Consider the following 17,688-nt stretch of genomic DNA (forward strand, 5'->3'; position numbering starts at 1 on the left):
AACAAAATTGTTTAGGCTAGAAATGTGGAGGGGACCAAAAAAATAAAATTGGGGGGCAAAAGTCATATTGGGGGTGTGCGAGAAATTTTGGGGGTGCATGAGAAATTTGGGGGTGCATAAGTAATTTGGGGGGTGCATGAGAAATTTGAGGGTGTGCTAGTAATTTGGGGGGTGCACAAGTAATTTGGGGGTGCACTAAGTAACTTATGCATGGTGCATAAGGATAGCTTATGTATAATAACCAATCCCTTTCTCTACCTCATTTTATTTCATAAATATATATTTTTTACATAAGTTTTTATTTTTATTTTTTTATTTTTATAAATCAATGATATGGCGCCAATCATCATCATCATCATCATCATGTCATTTTAATTAACCGGAACTAGAACAAAATTCAGAGTTTATCTCTGACTAAAAACCTGATCCAGATCTCTAACGCTCTCGCACGTGCGCCGTCACCTTCATCATACTATACTCACTGCATCGTCACCACTTCCTCCTCTTCTCTCCTTATCCTCACATCACATCTCATCTCATCAAGGTAGTGTTTGCATGTCTTCGATTCTCTTTCGTAGTATTCAATTCAATTCAAATCGTTTTTTTTCCTTGTTTTAATGCACTATTCAATTTCAGCCTTTCGTTTTTAAAACAATCCCAATATTGTAAAAACGTTTTTACTTATTTTTATTTTTAATCAAATAAAAAATAATTTTGTAAAATTGGCTTCTCGGTTTTCCCATTGGTTGACCTAAAAAATTTATTGATGAAGTGAGAATGGATAAAAAAAAAAGAAGTTAATGTCGGTTGTTTGAATGTAGGGATAGGACCAGTAAGCAGTAATAACCAAACCAAACATATGGAAGTGCCGGAAGGGGTTTGGTGGGGTTAGGAGAAATTTTTATTGTTGCTCTATAAGGGATTTTATTACTATTATTATTATTATTATTATTATTATTATTATTATTATATAAATAAAATCAAAATATGGCTGATTTGGTTGAAGAGGAACAACAAGTTGTTGGTATTGACGATAATAAGCTTGTACATTTGGAGGGTAGTAGTGGTCAAGGTGAAAAAGATATGGGTCCTGCTACAGGCAATTCAATTCATAGATCAAGTTCAAGGCCTCAACTTGATGTTAGTAAAGCTGAAATTCAATCTAATGTTGAGGATAAGTATCCCACTATTTTGTTGCCTAATCAATCTGATGATTTGTCTCATCTAGCTCTTGATATTGGAGGTATCTATCAATCATATGCTGATGTAATGTGTTCTATTCATTTTGTTGCTATTGTTGTATGTGTATATGTATAGAAACAACTATCTCTTTTAACTAACTTTCCTTTTTCCGTGAAATCACTCTTTGTTCATTTTTCTTGTTTTTTATGTCATTCTATTAGGCCTGGTCTTGTCCCTTATTATTATGTATTTTGAGTACTCTCTTGTGGAGAAAGAGAGGAAAAAAACCCTCTTAAAAATATATGTAGCAGTTTGACCTTTTTACTTTTGGGATTTTCACAGTTTTGATTCATATTCAGTCAGGGACTTGTCTATTCTATGATAATTTAGTTAAATTTTAGGAAAATAAGGAACTTGTAGAGTCTGACTGAAGTATGCCTAAAATTTAATCCGTTTCATCATATGGGCAGGATCTCTGATAAAGTTGGTGTACTTTTCGAGACATGAAGGCCAATCGGATGATGATAAAAGGAAGAAAACATTGAAGGAGCGATTGGGGCTTTCTAATGGTAACAGGAGAAGCTTTCCTATTCTTGGTGGAAGGCTTCACTTTGTGAAGTTTGAAACAAGAAAGATCAACGAGTGCTTAGATTTCATTCATTCAAAGCAGCTTCACCGTGGTGGTATATATCCTCTCTAATAGTACTGTGCATTCAAATATCATTTTATAGTTTTGTTGGTTTTATGTGTTTATTCAACTACATTCAACATTGCAACATATTTTTTTAGCACATTAATACGACTTGGTGAATTCATGATTATGGACTTTTTTTCTCTTGTTTATAGGGTTGGAATCACGTTACTCCGATTCCGTGGCTGATCAAAATGCCATAATTAAGGTAACTATGAGTCTTTGTTTTTTTTTTTTGCATGCTCTATTATCTTTTTCTGTTTAGATTATATCATTTCTTGAAATTCAAATCATCAATTCAAATATGAGATTTTAAGCACGAAGCTATAACCTTTTGATACTTATCACATGTGTTAGTAGTATTATTTGCTTTGCTCTTTCTTATAAAACCCAATATCGAGGATTTTTCTGTACATTTCATTTGTTGTTGGAAGTAATATTTGTAATTGTAACATTATCTGTTCTGGAATGTTGTCAAATGGATAATCTTGTACCCATTTTCTGCTCTGGTGCTATGAAGTACACTAAACTGATGCATTCATTTTGTGACAAAGGCTACTGGTGGTGGAGCGTACAAGTATGCTGACCTTTTCAAAGAAAGACTTGGGGTTAGTCTTGACAAAGAAGATGAAATGGATTGTCTTGTCGCGGGAGCGAATTTCTTGCTTAAGGTGAATGCTTGTTTGAACTTATCCTTTTCACTTGCATTTTATTTAAGTCAGCTTGCTAGGGAGGATGTATTGTTATTTATTTCTTTGTATAGGTACTAATACTATGCATCTCACTTATTTAAATGAATAATCAGAAATAAATAATTAAAAAAGAAAAATAGTTGTCTGTCTGACTTCACTTCTTTCTGAATAATATTATTGCGGTTTTCCCTTATTTTAAAGATATGGAGCAATTGTTTGGCTAAACTTGACTACCATTATGTTTTACAATTTGGTTTAAGCAATAAGCTTACAGATTTAACTTCATGATTCTCGCTACTAACCAAGATCTAATTGAAAATTATGTCGGTCCTTTTCTATTATCCAAAAACAAACTCTGTCATTTAGTTTGGAATTTGCGAACAGAGTCTGCTACTAATTCATTCTGTTTTACTGATCTATATCTTTAGTTTTCTTTTACCCTTGATATCTCTGATTTGAAGTTCTACTACTTCTTAGTAGGCAATACGTCATGAAGCTTTCACACACATGGAAGGCCAGAAAGAGTTTGTTCAAATTGACCATAATGATTTGTTCCCTTATCTTCTAGTTAATGTTGGTTCCGGTGTTAGTATGATCAAGGTACATTTTTCTTGTATCCTAAATTGATTTCACTTTGATCTATCTGAATGATGTATGATAAAGGCTAACAGGTTATGACTCTTTCTTTTTATTTGTGATAGGTTGATGGGGATGGAAAGTTTGAGAGGGTTAGTGGGACAAATGTTGGTGGTGGTACTTATTGGGGCCTGGGAAGACTGTTAACAAAGTGCAAGAGGTCATTTTCATGAGACTTATCATCATTTTGATCTATTGCCATGTTTTTTTTTTTTTGGGTACATGATCTATTGCCATGTTTAAACTATTGATAATGTGTTTTGTTGAAATGAATCCAGCTTTGATGAGTTGCTTGAGCTAAGCCAGAAAGGAGATAATAGTACTATCGACATGCTTGTTGGGGACATTTATGGTGGTTTGGATTATTCTAAGGTATATGCTTAATTATTATATATAAATGTTCACATCATACAGAGAGAAAATAAATCACTTTATGGAGTAGATAAATATGAATTGTTTGATAAATTTTTATCAATCAACATGGCTGAGTATTCTCTGGTCTTAAATAATTCTAGATTGGCCTATCGGCTTCAACTATTGCTTCAAGTTTTGGGAAAACTATATCAGAAAAAAAGGAACTTGAAAACTACAGACCTGAAGACATATCACTCTCTCTTCTACGGATGATTTCATACAATATTGGCCAGGTGAGCAGGAAATATCATTTTATCATTTTAGTTCATAACTATAGGCAGCCTAAACTGTTGTTATTTTGCCCGTCCAACTATCTAGTCCATTATTTAAAATTTCATTGTTAAGTTTTGTAAATTAGACATGTAAAGTACAAAGTTCTTTGTATTTAATTTGTTTATTGAATATCATCTAATTTCACTTTTAAGTTTGTATGTGTTATCAGGAATCCGCTTTGAGTAATTCCAACATTCTATTCCATTACATCTTGTTCTTCCAGCGAATACTGACAATCCTGTGTTCTTTTCATCTCTGTGTAGATAGCTTACTTAAATGCATTGCGATTTAAGTTGAAGAGAATATTTTTTGGAGGATTTTTTATCAGGGGCCATGCTTATACCATGGACACTATTTCTTTTGCTGTTCAATACTGGTACATTAAATGCCTAATGCCTTGATGCAACTAGATTTATTTTTCCCCTTAAATTAAATTACTACACTGACTTGCAAATTATATTATTTTTCATTTAGGTCTAATGGGGGTGCCCAGGCAATGTTTTTGCGACATGAAGGATTTCTGGGAGCTTTAGGTGCATTTATGAGTTATGAAAAGCATGGTTTAGATGACCTCATGGTGCATCAGTTAGTTGAAAGGTTTCCGATGGGTGCTCCATATACTGGTGGAAAGATACATGGCCCGCCACTTGGAGATTTGAATGAGAAGGCAAGTCATAGGAATTTGAAATATCTAATTTGTGCTGTTAACCTGCTCAAGATAATTGGGTGTTCTTGTTCTTGAGTTGGTGTGTTTAGTTTAGCTTAGTTTTTTTTCCACTAAAAGCTAATTCTAACAACCATAACTCTGAAGTCAATTTTAATAAGAGTGTTTTTTTAGTGGGCATTCCTTTACCATCAGGAACGTCCCATTTTCTCCCTCATTGGTTTCTCTTGAAGTTGCAATAGTTAAATAACTAATGTAACACCACCAATAAGAATCTCTGGAATACCTTATAATGTCACCCTATGGAGTCATATTCAATCGAGTTGGAATAATTGCATAGCAACTTGAGTAGCTGCTAAAGACAAAAAGTCTGGACGATAGTAAAGTGCCTCCTGGCTTGAAATTATAAATTGAAATGAAGTATAATTCGTTATACTTCAGAAAAGCATCTGTTTCCTGTGATATGATTTGTTAAAAATAAAAGAATATTCAAATTTTTTTGAATTGCAAAAGAATATTCAAATTTTAAATATGTGACCCACATAATTAGTATTCATAGAAGAAGAGTGAGTGATGGCTACATTGTACTTGACAGGATACTTCGGTAACAATTAACAAATGAGCTCATAAAGCTATTTGTCTGAATTTTTTATAGATTGATTTTATCGTTTCTTGTAAATCTTCCTAGAGTTGTTTGTATTAGAAAATAATTGGTGAATGCAATAATGCTTTATTCGTCAGCCCAAGGTTGGTTTAAATAGAGAGGATACAACTAATTCTCTCCTTATAAAAGGAAACAATAGAAATATCTAGAATCACCTAGAAATAATAAAATAGGAACAAAATACTTGTGTATTTTCCAACAGTTTGTTTATTTTTTTCCTTAAATTCCGAAGTGAATTTATTAGAAATTTGATATGATTTGGAGGTTCCAATACAGATTTCGTGGATGGAGAAGTTTTTACAGAAGGGAACGGAAATTACTGCACCTGTGCCAATGACTCCTGTTGCTGGAACTACTGGACTTGGAGGTTTTGAAGTCCCTTTGTCAAAGGGAAGTGCTCTGCGGTCTGATGCGAGTGCTCTAAATGTTGGTGTTCTCCATCTAGTACCAACTTTGGAAGTGTTTCCGTTGTTAGCAGACCCAAAATTGTAAGGATGGTTGTAGAATGTAATTGCTCCTCTTAGATTGAAATTTCCCATCTATTGGTCTTCCCTTGAGTTGATATGTTCTGGTCATTTATATTGCCAAGGATGCCGATAGAGAACTATATATGTGTGTGTTCGCATAAATTCATGCATGTATGCATAAATACACACATATAGTTGTTTGTTGCAAGAACAGATCTTGGCCATTAGATTATTTTACACTAATTTGTAATCTTGGGCATCCATATTAGGTCTAATGGTCAAGATTTGGTCCACTCTTATCACTTGATATGCCGCTCCATTACTAACTATGGTTTGTATGCCTTTTCATCAGTGAAAGTGTGCCATTTCTTTCAAAATTAAGCTTTATAAGGCAATCCCATGTTATTAATTTTGCATTATTTTGTTTTTCAAAACTAATATTAAATTGCATCTCAGGTATGAGCCCAATACAATTGATCTTGCAGATCCCAAGGAATTAGAGTAAGCAAATTACTATTAATTATTGCTCAATTAAGGCTTCATAGTTTGTAGTGTTCTTATGTAGCTAAAACAATTTGCATCTGATGTAGATATTGGCTCACTATTTTGTCAGAGCACTTGCCAGATCTTGTGGACAAGGTAGTAAACTAATGTTGTCTTGAAATTTGAAACCCCTGTCTTCATGCTTGTGTGTCTTTTATGCCATGAACAAAGTAAAAATGGAAATATCAATGTATGAAAGAAACTAAAACACTAAAGATAACTCCAGGATTCTGCATACAATAAGGATAACCCTTGTATCAACAAAAGTGATAATAGTATAATAATGTTAACAAGCTTATAGTCATTTTTCACTTGTGTCAAGAAATATTTTATATTATAAATTACAATAGAAAACAATAAGATTCCTCCCTTAAGAAACCGATAAACTCAAACACCATGGAAAACTAGAAAATCATATCAGTTAGGCAAGGCCTGCCAGTTTATCTGCATGTCCATCATTAAAATCCCTCTGTATGCAGTGTCCCGTTTAATTTATTGTTCAGTTGTGCTGCATTGTCCCTCCTTTTGTTGGAAGTAGTGTGTGAAAAGACAAAAATATCAAGTTCTAATCTAGTTTTCGATTGTGATGTATATAGGCTGTTGCTAGTGAAGGTGGAACTGATGATGCTAAAAGAAGGGGTGATGCTTTTGCTCGTGCATTTTCTGCCCACTTGGCAAGGTAATACTGACATAAGATTCCTGTTTTGATGGCTTAGTATCATTGTTGAAACATTAGTATCTTTCCAGTTATCCTGATGCAAACTTGCGTAAGAACAAAAGGAGAGTTTTTTCTCCATGTTATCTTCAATCACGTGGGTTAGTCTTAAATTAAAGATTTATAGTGGGTCAAGTGCTCTTGCAGCACATTTCATGGTTTTTGTGATAGTCATGTCAACTAAATGATATGTATTAGAAGCAACTTAAGTTGCCAAACATCATGATTCCAGTTTATGTGTATTGGATATATTCATGGATAATGTAAAAATTGCAATAATTTACAACATCGGCTACTTCGGTCTCCTTTGAGAGCCAAATTTGTTGCGGTTTAGTGACAGCTTGGGAATTGCATCTGCTCTCCATGTCAACCAAATAGCTAGCATAAAAATGATTTAAGGATGTCTCGCAATCTTCATCTTTCACAGTTTCAGCATCTAGATCATGAATCCCACATGATAAAAAATAGAAGATTGCTCAGATGGAACTACAAATTTTGTGTTAAATCCATTAATTAAATAAGTATTTTAGCTGAAACCCAAATTGGGTTGCCTAAGAAAGAAGTACAGTTGATCAAAATTAAACTCAAACCTCTTCTGAAATGCATGTTGTTGCATATATGTTGAAACATAAATTTCACGAGTTTCAATCCTTTTAAATAAGTTGTCATATTATTGATGTCGATGCATTATTTATTACGTTAATGTTTAATATACTTTCAAACTTCATCGATTTTATTTGGCTTAAGCTCTTTCGACTAATCAACTTGCACACCAAATGAATAGGTTAATGGAGGAGCCTTCTGCATATGGGAAGTTAGGTCTGGCCAATCTATTGGAAATGAGGGAAGAGTGCTTGAGGGAATTCCAGTTTGTTGATGCCTACAGAAGTATAAAGCAGCGGTAATTGTGCTTTTAAAACTTAAATCTCCACTAGGACTAAGTTTAAGAAATTGCTTTCTGAGTCCCTTGAAAAAGAAATTTCTGCTGGAAATGTAAACATGAATTGATTTTTTATTTCATTCACATGTGTATTCTCCTGACATCTTTATTTGTCTGGTTTATATGTGTATAATAGGGAAAATGAAGCATCACTTGCTGTTTTGCCTGACTTGTTTGTAGAACTTGATAGCATGGATGAGGTATGCCTGAATAATACTACAATCCTCCAAATTTAACATATAGGGGGGTATTCATTTTTTTTTGTTCATGCGTAATAGCTGGTTAAATAATTAATGTTTCACTCCTTTTAAAAGAAAATATGTGTTGATGTTTCCATAATTTTTAGTAAAATTATAACTGAATGAGGAAGTTTAATGTTGAGGCCATAGTACTTGCTTATTCGTGGACAAATTTGTACTCTTTGCTTCTGCTATGTGCTTAAGCCGCTCTTTTGTTTCAGGAAACCAGACTGCTTACTCTAATTGAAGGCGTTCTCGCTGCAAACATTTTTGACTGGGGATCTCGTGCATGTGTAGATCTCTATCATAAAGGAACAATTATTGAAATTTACAGAATGAGTCGCAATAAAATGCGCAGACCTTGGCGGGTAGGTGTAGTTAAGCATATATGAGTGTAATCATTTTTTGAATATATCCATCATAGTTGATAGTTGAATACCAATATATCTTTTATTGATCTAGGTTGATGATTTTGATGTCTTCAAAGAGAGAATGTTAGGGACCGGGGACAAGAAGTTTCCCCCTCATAGAAGAGCTTTACTTTTTGTTGATAATTCAGGTGCTGACATTGTTCTAGGGATGCTTCCACTGGCTAGGGAGCTCCTCCGACGTGGAACTGAAGTGAGTTCCCTTTATAGTTTCTATATTTTGTAGAATTTACAATTTCTGTATTCCGCTTGCAAAAAAATTTGTTAGCTTTATTTCAATTTAAACTTGGTAATTTTAAAAAAATGGATTGGTTACATTCTAGGTATAGTGATTGGTAAATCTCCAAAGTCATAATGCCTGATTGCTCAATTTCCCACCTTTGGCGTGGTTTTTTCACTTATTTTTATGGTTTCACACATCATGTAATGTTATGATAGAGTATTGACATTATGCTGTTCTGTGCGTGCATGTATTACTTTAGTTAGCTTCTGTTATGCTTTCGTTAAATAGATTTAGCTAATTTGTTATTATGGTAAAATACAGTTGCCAATTGTTAACAGCCTTGTTAACTTACAATTTGCATAGTCAGTTTACAAATACCTGCAATTACACACTATACTTCATAATAATTTTCAGAATGCCTATCTTTCTTTGAATTCCTCTCTACACCAATTTTTACAATATATATTTGCTGGTATTTGGCTGCTAGACAGTAAGTTTGGTTAATGTCTACAAATTTTGTTGTTACCAAGATAACAATGGATGTGTCTTGCAGGTAGTTCTTGTTGCAAACTCGCTTCCTGCTTTAAATGATGTGACTGCAATGGAGCTTCCTGATATTGTAGCTGAGGCTGCCAAGGTTTGTCTATTTTTTGTGAACTCTTATCAGTCTGTTTTATTTTATTTTATTTCCATGTTTAGGGAGACTGTTATAAAATTCAACTGAATATCTTTGTCATATCATATCAGTTACTTCTTTGTCATCCCCCCCCCCCCCCCCCCTCCTCCCCTTCGCATTTGATGCAAAAAGTTGCAGTAGCTTAAGTCATATAGTTTATTGAAGAATCACATTGGAGTTAAAATTTGTTTGCATTTTACCGATTCAGAATATAGAAGAGATTTGTTTTTATTGATAAAAAATCTCTATTGCACGAGTATTCAAGAGAGGTTTGGTTCATTACCAATATGAATTCCTCTTCCAAAACTCATGATGACCCTCAAAAACCCTCCTTTACTCAGCCTAACATCTCGCACTTTCTAAATGACAATGCACTTTTCCAACCAAGGGTGTTTCCCAACACATTTATGTTATGAAAACCTTAATTTCCTAATGCATTGATTTTAATGGAAGCCAACACCTTCAGTATCTCATTTTTTGTTGTTGTCCAATCCTCCTCTACTCAGCCTATCATCTCTCACTTTCTAAATGACTCCCTAATCAATGCACTTTTCCAACTAAGGGTGTTTCCTAACAGATTTATGTTATGAAAACCTCAATTTCCTAATGCATTGATTTTAATCGAAGCCAACACCTTCGACATCTCTTTTTTTTTTGTCAAATATTATATTCCTTCTTCACTACGTGTAAACTGCCCTTTCATTTTGTCTATTCTTCTATATAATGCAATGGTGCGTTGATTTATAAAAGGGGATATGAATGGTTATATTTTCTTGTCTCGTAGACCTTATTATCATTGGAAAAAGGTGGCATAGCATTCGGTGTGAATTCAAAACGAATGACTAGAGGTCATTTGTGCAATGTCTAGTATCTACAAAAATAGTATTTAAAAGTTCCTAATATCACTGACCTTATGTTAAATGTCCTTTTGTTGATGTTATTATAACTATATACTCCTCCGGTCAAACTAATATTCTTGTTTTAGCATTGCGACATTCTAAGGCGAGCTGCTGAAGCCGGGGGCTTGCTTGTCGATGCAATGATTAATACAGATAACTCTAAAGAAAATTCATCTTCGGTCCCCTTGATGGTTGTTGAGAATGGATGTGGTAGTCCATGCATAGACTTAAGACAGGTCAGCTCTGAGTTGGCTGCTGCAGCAAAAGATGCCGATTTGGTGAGAGGATCATTATTTTGTTTGACAAAATCACACTAATTAGAATATTAAGGAGCAACATATTCTAATCGAGTTTTGTCATCTACAGATAATTTTGGAAGGGATGGGTAGATCTCTGCATACTAACCTCTATGCTCAATTTAAGTGTGATGCTCTGAAGGTAACATCTCTGGTTAATAGCTTATAACAGTCGCATTTAATTTGTCTTTTTTCATCATTTGGTTTTGGTTTAGAGTTTACCTACCTAATGCTTTTCCAAAACTCTAGTGTCCTCTGATAATTAACTTGTGTTGAGGATTCCACTACTTCAAGAGCTGTTACTTAAATGGTTTTATGAATCGATTAGGATTTTTCATATGGTTTTTCTTTCTCGTCATTCATCCATATCTAGAATTAATACTTATGGTTTCCCTGCTTAATCCATATGTCATCCAATTCTTATTTTCAAAACCTCATATTTTTGTAAATATTTGTGAATTTGTATCCATATTGTACTTGATTCTTGCGAATTGTTGACAATTGGATTAATCTTCGAGCCCAATATTAAAATATCATGCATCATGTTAGTGGTGTCTTTACTCTCTAATAGCATTTTAGATGGAGATCCCCAAATTAGGATTTATGCATAAGCTTATTTCTGTTGCTTTTGGATGGAAAGGGTTCTGGAAGGTAAAACAAACATACTAAAACTGCCAACAGGCATTCTTATTTCTTCTTCTTTATCATCTTTTATTTATCTATTTTAAACCCTCTTGGCAGCTTGCGATGGTGAAAAATCAGAGGTTGGCTGAAAAGTTGATTAAAGGGAACATATATGACTGTATTTGCAAATACCAGCCTGCTAGTTGAAAGCTTCCATGAACGAGCTGATTGTGTAATTTGAGCTTCTAGGACAAGGAACTCATGTTCAAAATTTTAACCTTATATATATATTTTGTTTTTGTACAGATGTACTATCAAGTTTCTTCAGTATAGAAATTTTCACCTGGATAGAACTTGTGGGGGAATAATAGTGTTATAATAATGTAGTTTAAAATAAGCTTCTTTCAACTGTCATATTTTGTATAATTAATTAGTTTAATATGTGTTTGATTTACTAAAATGTAAGGGACTAGACAACAATCGTTAGAATTCTTATTAATGTTAAGCACCGTTTTACAGTGGACCACTTAAGAGCAGTCGCGTGATAATATAGTATTAAACAAAAAAAAAAAGGCCAAAAGTTCTGATCCATGGACAACTTGTATGCTTGCACACTGTTTTCTTTATTTTATTCTGCTATACTTCTAATCATCTTTCATAGACTCATACTGGCAGGTAATACACTTCACATAATGATTAGAGCAATTGTGCTCTACTTATTCAAGGTAGATACCATACACCTTGCTTCTAATCTTTTGCATTCATTCTCATGTTAGAGGAATGATATTTTTCGTGAAGGAGAAACCCACAAATCCATGGTGATGTATTCCGTTCCACTATTTGTTATTTCCGCTGAAAGCTTATTTCTCATTGTTAATTTGTACTTTGTGACCATTTTGTGATGCTTATATTGCTATATATATATATATAGCATAGCTGGTCATGTTGATGCTCTGCTCTCGTGCCAATGAACATTATGTCTCCGTTCCTTTCATAAAATTGAAATTCTCATACTGTAGGGGGACTCAGAAAGTATACTGGGAGGATTTTGAAAAGTTTGTTTTGCAAATTCTCCAAATAATTTTTATTTCATTATATTATAATTTTTATTCTCCAAAGCACTTTCCTCCTTCACCATTTTAGATTTTTTTTTTCTTCTTTCTCTAAAGCAAGATAAAAATTTCCCTTTCTTTCCATTTTCCTCCCATCCCTCCTAAGGCTCTTCCTTCCCTTCCACCCTAACTCCCAAATCTCTGCCTGCTACAAGTTTGATTACAATATCATTTAACAACGTGTAATGTCATACTAGTTAAGTTAGATTTTTTCAACGGTGATTGTGTTAATCATGTTCATTTATGATATGCACCAATTGTTGAAAATTATGCATTACCTTCAAAAATTTATGAATTAACTTTATGAACTTTGAACTTGTGAATTCTTGTGATTCAATAGGAAATAAACTATTTGGAAGATATGAGTTAGGTTCATAAATAAGAGAATAATAGAATTTGACACAAACACATATAGGAACAAAATTGAAACAAAGTAAATAAAATAGAAGAAATGGAATAAGTAGAAGGAGCGTCACACTCTTTCTAATCTGAGAGAATGATAAGCCGATGGATGAGGATCGCTACAAGAAAATGATTCTTTGATAAGATCAATTTTGGTCCAACCCAGAACCTAAGAGCAAATACTCTCAATTACACAAAGTGTAAAACTTAACAAAATTCATTCATTTGGCAAGAGTTACATGCATCCTTTATATATGAAAGACTTAGGATGATGTAATGAGCAAAAGGTAACTCCTAAGAAAGCAAAATGATTTCAGCCACTAATTATCATGACAGTGTGGTGTGGCTGAATTATTTACAAGGAAAATGAAAAATAAAGAAGAGATAGTGGTGTTCTTTGATTGTTTGGTGCACCACTTTCACATGCTTAGTGAAACTCTTTATTTTCTACTTTTCTTATGCTTTATTGTGTCAGTATCACATGTTTGGATAATAAAAATAAACTTTGGTTATTTTTCTTTAACTTGGGTCATGCCTTCTTCAACTTGGGTCGGACCTTCTATGAATTTGACCATGAAGTGAATTAAGGACTCATTGATTCTTCATGCATGTGTCCTTGTGATAGGACCTCCTAAACTTTGAATTGCATTACTTATATCTTGGACTATCTCCTCATCAATTTAACTTAGTGACTTAATTAACAATGTATGTATGTTTAATAACAATCCAGTATATTTTGTTGGCATCTAAACAAAAAGGTCTCTTCACAGTCAGTATATAATTAAAAATCACACATTTTTATATATTATTTTTCTTGTAACAAATTAAAAAAAATAAAATGAGTTCAATAGAAAAGAATGATAATGGATACCCGTGTTCGAATATGACGGATTACAAAGGTATTAATGTTATAATACACTAGCGGCCACCGCGACTGTCTGTGTCTAACTTATGTCCCAAAAAAAAAGACATGTCTTATGTTATGGTGAGTTTGTTGATAAAAGATTTTTGCTACTAAAAAAAAGATGTACCTTATGATATGGTAAATTTGTTAATAAAAAAAATAAGGGTATTGTTGGTATTATGAAAAGTCGACACCAAAAATATTTGTATTTTCTTTATATATACTATAGATATAGATATAGATTATGTATAGATATGATGTGACTTTATAGTGTTGCCAATTAGCCAAGGGTATTCTTGGTATTTTAAAAAGACCACACTAAACTTATGTATCCTCTTTATATGTTATATAATATATAATATATAATATAATATAATACATATGTTTGAAGAAAAACAAGTGGGCATTTGGTCTAGTGGTATGATTCTCGCTTTGGGTCGAGAGATTCGGAGTTCGATTCTCCGAATGCCCCACAAAGTAATAGTAATTATTATGGACATAACATTTAAACAATAATAACCCTACGACCACAAGCATATATATATATAAATAAATAAGAGAATGTTAACATGTCTCTTAAGAGAGATACAATTTTCATAAAAGATATATAATATAAATAGTACACTACTGCATATTTTCTTTCTTTCTTTAACTAGAAAAGAAGAAGAACTACTGCACCATATCTTCCTGGATCTCAAAGCATATTTAATCCTAAAGCTTCCATGACGTGTCACACACAAAGACACACACACATATACAAACCAAAAGTTAACCCACCAAGGCAGTAGATTTGGACTCTCAAGCTTCTCATTCACACTCAATCAATCCATCATCTCTTAATTGGCTAATACAAAGACTTTATGTGTGTGTATATATATATATATATATATATATTATAATAATAATAGAATATAAAATATATAAAGAGAAGTGTGATATTATAGAGTATTGATTAGGTGATTGATCAATGATCAAATTAACCAATTATACTACTAAGAGAAATCTCAGCCGTTGATCAAAGGGTTTGTTGTAGAAGATCCATAATAACCATTCATCATACTACCACTCCATGATCCATATCCAAATGACTCTTTTCCAACATCAGAGCAACCTTGATCTTGTTGCCATTCAAGTGACAATAATTTAGGGTTTGGTTTCACATCATTATGATCCTGATCATCATTAGCATCATAAGGAAGCATAAGTCTTTGACAAGAATCCATTAAATAAGCACCACTGTTATTGTTTCCTCCATCAAATGACATGCCACCAAATGCATGATGAAAATTTTGTGACAAACCATTTTGAGTACCATTCATCATATCACCACCTCCAATCCCAACTCCTCCCATATTCATACTCATATGATCACCATTTCCAAAAAAATTATCAAAATTCCTAGAACTACTTCCAATTATACCTTCTAACTTACTTTCCATCATGAAATCAATAGGTCTAGGATTCTCAAGCATGAAATTAGGGTTTCCTAATGCTCCATTAGTTCCAAGTAAGTTACTTAAGTGAGAAAATTGCACATCAGGGAAAGAAAGTTGAAGATCTTTAGGGTTTTGATGATGGTAAGAAGGAACGTGATGTGGTTGGTTTTGAATATTATTATTATTACTAGTAACTAAATGGTGATTATTATCATTGGATTTTTTGTTAGAAACTTTCTTGTTTTTTCTACAACCTCCACCAACAGGGATGTTTCTAAGAGTTCCACCTTTGGTCCAATACCTTCTACAAGTCTTGCAGAAATACCTTGGCTGAGAGAGACTGTAGTTGTTATAGTAGCAGAATTTGGTGTGAGTTGAGTCGCACCTCGGACATTTTAGAGATAGGTCATGTGGTGGTCTTAGCCTCCTTTGATCTATCATGGATGATGGTCTTGAACATGTTAGCATGTCACCAGATATTGGTGAAGATGAATCCATTCCTGATTCCTCGTGAATTGTGCCCTGACATTTTTCATAATAAAGAAACTAGAAGTTTTAATTTTATGTATGTGTATATATGATGACGATGATGATAAAAGTAAAAGTGAAAAATGTGTTAATTGATTTAATTTGGTGTCTTAGGTTAGGAGTACATTAATTGTCTTTTTCTTTTTGTTCTCTTTCTAGCTATAGCTTCTCTCTTCTTGATTTTGTTTTCCTTAGCTTTCTCTTCTTTTATTTTTCCTTCTAACTCTCACTCACTTTTGATTTTCTTCACTTTTAATTTTAATCATGACAGATAGATAAGACGTACTAGCAGCTAGTAGAGTTCACCATATATATATACATACTACAGCTAGCGATTCAAAGCAAAAATCTCTTGTTAAAAACTACTACTACTTGATTAATGCAGGTGTTAGTGTAATTACTAATTAATTTACTACTTAGAAATAGATATAAGAGTAATTAATGAAGTACACAGAAATATGATATAGAAAACCAGAAGGAAATGCTGTACAATTGTAATGTATAGATTTTCAAGTGCATACCTGCAACCAATGATCTGCAGATGATTCCATACTATTGCAAACGTGAAGAGAAGATAAACCCATTAATCAAAAGCCAAGCTTAAATAATTAAAGTATGAGTTAATTATTTGTTAACAGCATTGCATATTAAAATTGCATGAAGATGAGTAAATTAAGTAAGAAAATGGGAGAGGGTATAATAAGTCTTAGTAATTTTGAGTAGTAGTAGTAGTAGTGTGTTAAGTGAGAAGAGATATAGAGGAATGAAGTGCATGATACATGGGACGGGACAAGTGAATAAGAAGGAAGAAAAAGTTGAAGTGAAGAAGAGTAAGAGAGAGAAAGAGTTTTCCATGTTGTCCCTATTCTACACAAAAAAAACTCGTCGGTGATAACAATGGTGGGCCTGAACCTGTCTCCTCTGTACGTAGTGATTGAAAAATGGACGGTTATGATATGGAGAAAGTTGATTTGGAAGAATGAGAAGCGTTGATGAAGAAAGAAAGAAAGAAAGAAAGAAAGAAAGAATGAATAGAGTACGTGACGTAGTCAGTATCTGACGTGACAGACAGAGAGGATGAGAAAGAAATGAGAATATTTAGAGGTTCTGTTCTGTTCTGTTATCGATAAAAGAACGCATACCGAAAGAGCACTCTACTACTAGTACTACTACTACTTAGAAGAAGCAGCCCCACACCATACCCTCTAATTTGGACCCACACCACCTCCTCCCACAAGCAAGGGATATATTCCCTTCACTTCATTTTACATTACATATATATATATATATATATATATATATATATATATATATATAGGAAAATGCTAGGTACTGTTTAAGGAACCAAATATAGTAATATCATATCGAAGTTTGTGCAGTCAACGCCTCGAAAGTATAAACAATGTTATTTTTAATTTTAAAATTTCCTTTTTTTGGTTTCTTTAACCAGTGCCCGGGGGCACCGGTTAGCATGACCCTTTTCATATTTATTTAATAACTTGTATATGGTCATATATATTTATTTTGATCACGTTGAAAATTGTGAAATTCTGATTAATTTAATTGTGAATTAACCGCATTTTTTAATATGATAAACTGGATGTTGTAGGTAAAGGAAAAAAAATTAAAATCAGCATTTAAAATATCAATGCCCTAAAAAACTAGATAAACAAATTATTGGATTATACCAACTTTTAGTCGAGTTCAAACTTTAAGTCACTATATATTGTGGAAATCTAACCCAACCGGCCTATTGGTGATTCAATATAGTTCATCTTAAAAAATATCAAAATCAGCTTAGATTATTTTTATTTTGAGATTTTAAATGCATTGTATGTATTCAACTCATTTTCAAATCCACACTTTTAAATTTTGCCTGCCCCGGGAAAATTTAAAAAGAAAAGAAAGCTTTTATATGCCATTTTTACGATGCATAAAAAAAATGTCATTTTTGTATTCCTATTTCTTTCTTTTTTTCGTAGAGTTATAGGTATGGCCATATATAATATTATTGATGACTTTATTCTTGTTTGGAATTAG

General features: G+C 33.0%; 2 protein-coding genes across 3 annotated transcripts; one reads left to right on the forward strand and one right to left on the reverse strand.

Moving 5' to 3' along the window:
- Nucleotides 1–346: 346 nt before the first annotated feature.
- On the forward strand, nucleotides 347–11,726 carry LOC123913029 (pantothenate kinase 2). Of its 2 annotated transcripts, none has more exons than XM_045963635.1 (23): nucleotides 347–544; nucleotides 822–1,243; nucleotides 1,653–1,865; nucleotides 2,029–2,081; nucleotides 2,428–2,544; nucleotides 3,046–3,165; nucleotides 3,267–3,361; nucleotides 3,480–3,573; nucleotides 3,717–3,848; nucleotides 4,152–4,264; nucleotides 4,363–4,555; nucleotides 5,493–5,704; nucleotides 6,140–6,184; nucleotides 6,274–6,322; nucleotides 6,823–6,905; nucleotides 7,726–7,842; nucleotides 8,018–8,081; nucleotides 8,342–8,488; nucleotides 8,583–8,741; nucleotides 9,325–9,408; nucleotides 10,433–10,624; nucleotides 10,713–10,784; nucleotides 11,384–11,726. In XM_045963635.1, exons 2-23 carry the CDS (start codon nucleotides 988–990, stop codon nucleotides 11,471–11,473), a joined length of 2,700 nt encoding a protein of 899 aa, XP_045819591.1. In that variant the 5' UTR covers nucleotides 347–544; nucleotides 822–987; the 3' UTR covers nucleotides 11,474–11,726. The 2 variants fall into 2 exon arrangements, with proteins under 2 accessions (XP_045819591.1, XP_045819592.1); XM_045963636.1 differs by having other exon boundaries at nucleotides 348–544; nucleotides 1,007–1,243.
- Nucleotides 11,727–14,206: 2,480 nt separating this feature from the next.
- Nucleotides 14,207–16,440, reverse strand: LOC123919043 (dof zinc finger protein DOF5.6). The gene is made up of 2 exons (XM_045971264.1): nucleotides 16,170–16,440; nucleotides 14,207–15,642 (listed from the first exon to the last, which is right to left on the reverse strand). The coding sequence occupies exons 1-2, from the start codon at nucleotides 16,230–16,232 to the stop codon at nucleotides 14,689–14,691; spliced, it is 1,017 nt and encodes a 338-aa protein (XP_045827220.1). The 5' UTR covers nucleotides 16,233–16,440; the 3' UTR covers nucleotides 14,207–14,688.
- Nucleotides 16,441–17,688: the final 1,248 nt, after the last annotated feature.

Source organism: Trifolium pratense, linkage group LG3 (genome assembly GCF_020283565.1).
Source record: "Trifolium pratense cultivar HEN17-A07 linkage group LG3, ARS_RC_1.1, whole genome shotgun sequence".
In the NCBI taxonomy this organism is placed as follows: domain Eukaryota; kingdom Viridiplantae; phylum Streptophyta; class Magnoliopsida; order Fabales; family Fabaceae; genus Trifolium; species Trifolium pratense.